Source organism: Caenorhabditis remanei, chromosome V (assembly GCF_010183535.1).
Source record: "Caenorhabditis remanei strain PX506 chromosome V, whole genome shotgun sequence".
In the NCBI taxonomy this organism is placed as follows: Eukaryota; Metazoa; Nematoda; class Chromadorea; order Rhabditida; family Rhabditidae; genus Caenorhabditis; species Caenorhabditis remanei.
In genome coordinates this window covers 5,195,320-5,199,829 of record NC_071332.1, presented here as the reverse complement: position 1 = coordinate 5,199,829, position 4,510 = coordinate 5,195,320, and the positions used below count along the sequence as shown (strand labels likewise).

Genomic DNA, 4,510 nt, shown 5'->3' with positions numbered 1-4,510 from the left:
ATGCACTATGGTCTCCCCCAGACTCCTCCACCAAACCAGTATGCAACAGCTCCTGCAAACTACGGATTACCTCCACAATCCTATCCAGTTGCCCCTCAATACGCCATCCCAATGACCTCTTATGCAATTCCTCGTTACGCCGTCGCCCCCTCCTACGCAGTTCCTTATCCAACACCTCCAGCTTATGTAAGACCTCCACCAGTGTACGTGACACCTCCACCAACTACAACAACTACGACTACGACGATTCCACCACCAAAATGTTTCCAAAACACGCATGGATACAAGTGTTGTAATAGAGCGTTGGATCAGTTCTTGGATCAAAAAGTTGTTGAGATGCAGAAACCAGAGTGGCAGAGGTGTAACCTTCAACGATTTGCAACACAGCTTCAGGTTTGGTTCACGGGGCATTTGACAGGTGATAGTGGTGACATGAATTTGCATAGGGGATGGGTTTTCATGATCTTTTGGTCATTCAAATAGCTTTGTGAGAGAATAGTTTTTTTACTGAAAAAAGTTTGTTTGTCACGGTGTCAAATACTGTACAACTCTGGAAAAATATCAAGAATGAGTTTAGCGTAAAAATTCGAAATAGGTTTCGTTATGTGTTAAAAAAAATACAAGTTTACCGTAAAAAATGTATTATAACGGCACCTGTAATAGAACGGCACCTGTATTATAACGGCACCTTCTACATGCTCAAAATTCACCACTAGTATTCTCCTGGACATTTTCCATGGTTCTGATTAAAATCAACGTGATCAGAATAGCATTTACAATAGCAAACATAACATCTAGAAAAGTTTTTAACTAAACTTTTAAGAGTCTCAGAAACCCCAAAACTTATCTGGAAGGCAATTGAAAAATACAAGGGCATGCCGTTATAATACAGTTTATACGGTATTCTTGGCATCCCATTTCTCACTTCCTATTCTTATGTTTCCAGCAAGAAACTCAAATGATGTTTAACCACTCAATGGAAGCTATTGTTGCTAGTGGAGATATGGAGAACCTTTCCCAATACAGAGGAGATCTTTATTGCAAAAAGAGAAGTCTTGATGGAAAGGTACATATCTCATTTTTCATTATCTTTTTGTTTCAATTAATTATATTCATTTTGTTTCCAGGTAGTCCTCATCTATGGCTCAGCTGTCCCATACGCATTGGATGCCGGTGTCACCCGACCAATGAATGATGATGAGTTACGAATGGCTAACTATCCAGCGAAATACGAAGAGATCGGAGTGCATGATGGACATGAAGAAAATATTTGGTTTTAGGAATAGTCTATTAGCATTTTGTTTTCTTTTTATTATTATTCTCTCCCACTCTCACCAAAAACTGATCTGGCTTTCTTCTTTCCTTTATTTTTTTTACTTTTCAAAAATTAATTTTATTTCTTTGTTCAAATTAAATTAATAATTATTGTCTTTTCCGTTCCGCTGCCTTACTTGCTCATGTTGTGTTTGTATATAAAAATAAATGTCCTCTTCTCCCCGTTCTTGTTTGAATTCCGTCTCCATGGAGACCCCTGCATATTATTGAGCGAAGGGACACGCTCTTCGTCTCTCCTTCCTCTCTTCCTATTCTATACTATGAATATTTGGGACCTTGCCAAACAAAAACTAGTGGAAAACAAGCAGAGAGCCGCTGAATTAGAGCAGAAATTAGATGATGAGAATGGAGTGGCCACTGATAATTATTGTAAGTTTTTTTTTTCAAAATCGTTTAAAGTTTCATATAAATTGCGAAAAATTTTAGTGGCAGAAGTACGTCGAAGACATGAATCTCATATCATTATTGCCGGGAATCGGAAATGTGTAAGTGTTATTTGTGGAATTTTTAAATGTTTTAGTGTTTGAGTTTTTGTAGGGAAAATCTTCATTCATGTTGAATTTCTTGGAGCGGAAGGAAGATTTGAAGGAGTCTGTTGGATTGGAATTCACGTATGCAAGGAGGACAAGAGGAAATGTGAGTTGAATTCTTTTTAAAGAGAAATTTCAGAAGAAACAATGTGTCTTGAACTTATTATACATATCAGCAGAAAAACGTTTTATGGAGTTTTGATAGGAGACTTATTTCATTTGAAAGCGGAAGTCACACTGAAATCCGTATACTATTGTGATAAAGTCCGGCAGATCACAAAATGTTTTCAAGTTCATAACAGTCGACTGCAATAGGAATTTCAAACTAGAATTCAGAGAAACATCATCTTTCTAATAAGCTTTTCCCAAATTTCAGAATATGCGAAGTGCAGTAGTGTTCAAAAAGATACAAACTTTGGCCGTTTTCAGTTGAAATTATTCTACTTTAAGAGTGTTTCATGGTAATACTGTTTGTCCCATCAAGCAGATTTTTAATGGATCATACAAAGCCAAAGTAGATCATACTTTTTGTAGTTGGAAACTTTTTCGTACGGACATTCCCTAGAGAGTTATCGTCATTTTAAGACGACAGCTAAAAAATCACACTATTTTAAACTGAAATGGGTCGACGTGAAGGAGAAGTTACTTTCTCGAAGTGTAACTTGCTGGGGAGGGCCCGTACAAAAGAGTTGTCAACTACAATAATAAAACCCTATTTTTGATATGTATGATTCATTAAAAACCTACTAGGTGTGACAATCAGAATTTCCATGACACACTCTCAAAGTTGAGCATTTTCAACAACAAAAAAACTGCCCAAGTTCGTATCTTTTTGCACAGTACTGTACATATTCTGGGCAGTTTTATATTTGGGTTCTGTTATTTGACATCTATTGATTATCTCCATATCCGTACGGTAGTTGAAAAGTGATATCACAGGACACCTAATTGAATCTAATCTTCAAATTCAACTTCTCCTCATTTTCAGGTCAAAGATGTCGCCAATCTATGGGAACTTGGGGGAGGCTCATCTGTGACGGAACTTTTATCCGTACCAATTACAATGAAGAATGTGGAGTGAGTTTGGTTTACAAATTTGGAAAGCTTTGAAAAAAACCTATGCATTGTGACATCTTGTGACTTGTCATACTTTTCCGGAAGTTATTTTCCGATATGTTTTGATGATGGCAACATGAATCATTCCTGACGTCAGGAAAATAAACTGAGTCAGTATATCAATATTGACAATGTTTGAACATTTAGAGCGAAAATATAGCACTGAAATTCCAGTTTCGAGACTATATTTCATTACAGAACATGTTCCCTAATTGTCCTTCTCGATATGACAAATCTCGACGAGGTGTGGATTACAATTGAGAAAACTGTTGACACTGTTCGCCGACTCGTCGAAAATCTGGAAAAACAAGACAACAATCTTCAAACAAGACTAGCTGAGAAAATGCGTCTCCGTCTTGAAAAATATGATTCTGGAAGTTTGAAAATGTGTACTCCATGTCCAATACCAATGACTATTGTTGCTACGAAATACGATGAATTTCAAAATTTTGAATCTGAAAAACGACGACATTTGTGCCAATTTCTACGGTTTCTTGCATATTCATATGGTGCAAATCTAATGATGTACTCGTCTAGAATGGAACAATTTCCGAAATTAGTGAAGAACATGATTAGTCATTTTGCTTTTGGAACAGTTTGTCCGCAAGGATATATTACGGATCACAACAAGCCAATGTTCATAAAATGTGGATTTGATAATTTAGAGGTAAGGTTTTCAAGCGATTTTTGAATTTTTGGATATTTTGAACTTTTCAGTCAATTGGAATACCACCAGGATCTGAAAACTTTATGGGAGCATCCTCTCCATTCAACCTGTGGAAAGAATCATTCATTAGCATTTGGCCTCAAAAGGTAGCCTCTCAATTTAATCTTTTCATAATTAATTAAAGGTTCTAGACCGGAAACCTTGACGTGGAAGACACCAAAAAACAAGATCCAATGATTGATCCGGTTTTCAAAGAGCCAAATATCGACAATCTGGTGGAAATAAAACGAAAAGAGTTGGAAAATCATATAAGATCAAAAAGAGATCGAGAGGCTGCAGAGGCTCGTGCTGCGGAGAGAATTGCGAAAATCAACCTGCGATAATCTGGTGTTCGATGGTTTACAATGAATATTTTTGGACTTTGAGTGGTTTTTTGCAATTTGACAAGTTACATGGGGAATGAAAAAAAAGCGGTTTTTCAATATGTGATAGCTGTCCACTTTTCAATGTTCTATGATTTCTTTTCCTGAAAATGACAAACATTTGAGATCAGAATTGTTCATAGCGTGTTGTCCAAACCCAAATCTTCATTTTTGCTTCAAGTTCTCTGCGCTCTCTTTCGATTTGAAACAATGATTTTCAATCGTATATATCTGGAAAGCTAAAAGAGTTATCAAAAAGTGATCAACTACAAAAACAGAGATCTGGATTCGAATAACACAAAAAACAGAAAGTTGTTAAATTGAGACAATGTCTTATCTTGTCTTGACACTGTCAAAGTTTCCTTTAAGATTGTTTCGAGATGTTCTGATTAGTCCTATAGAATCAAATTTTTGGGAAAAGTTAGTTGCCTTAATTTCTA

General features: G+C 36.3%; 2 protein-coding genes across 2 annotated transcripts; both read left to right on the top strand.

The window, feature by feature from the left end:
* Nucleotides 1-1,280, top strand: GCK72_017406 (uncharacterized protein; the record flags this gene model as incomplete). Its single annotated transcript, XM_003102356.2, has 3 exons — nucleotides 1-393; nucleotides 947-1,066; nucleotides 1,128-1,280. The coding sequence occupies 3 exons, from the start codon at nucleotides 1-3 to the stop codon at nucleotides 1,278-1,280; spliced, it is 666 nt and encodes a 221-aa protein (XP_003102404.2).
* Nucleotides 1,281-1,595: 315 nt separating this feature from the next.
* On the top strand, nucleotides 1,596-4,031 carry GCK72_017405 (uncharacterized protein; the record flags this gene model as incomplete). Its single annotated transcript, XM_003102329.2, has 7 exons — nucleotides 1,596-1,704; nucleotides 1,762-1,820; nucleotides 1,873-1,971; nucleotides 2,854-2,942; nucleotides 3,180-3,648; nucleotides 3,699-3,794; nucleotides 3,840-4,031. 7 exons carry the CDS (start codon nucleotides 1,596-1,598, stop codon nucleotides 4,029-4,031), a joined length of 1,113 nt encoding a protein of 370 aa, XP_003102377.2.
* Between the last annotated feature and the right edge of the window lie 479 nt (nucleotides 4,032-4,510).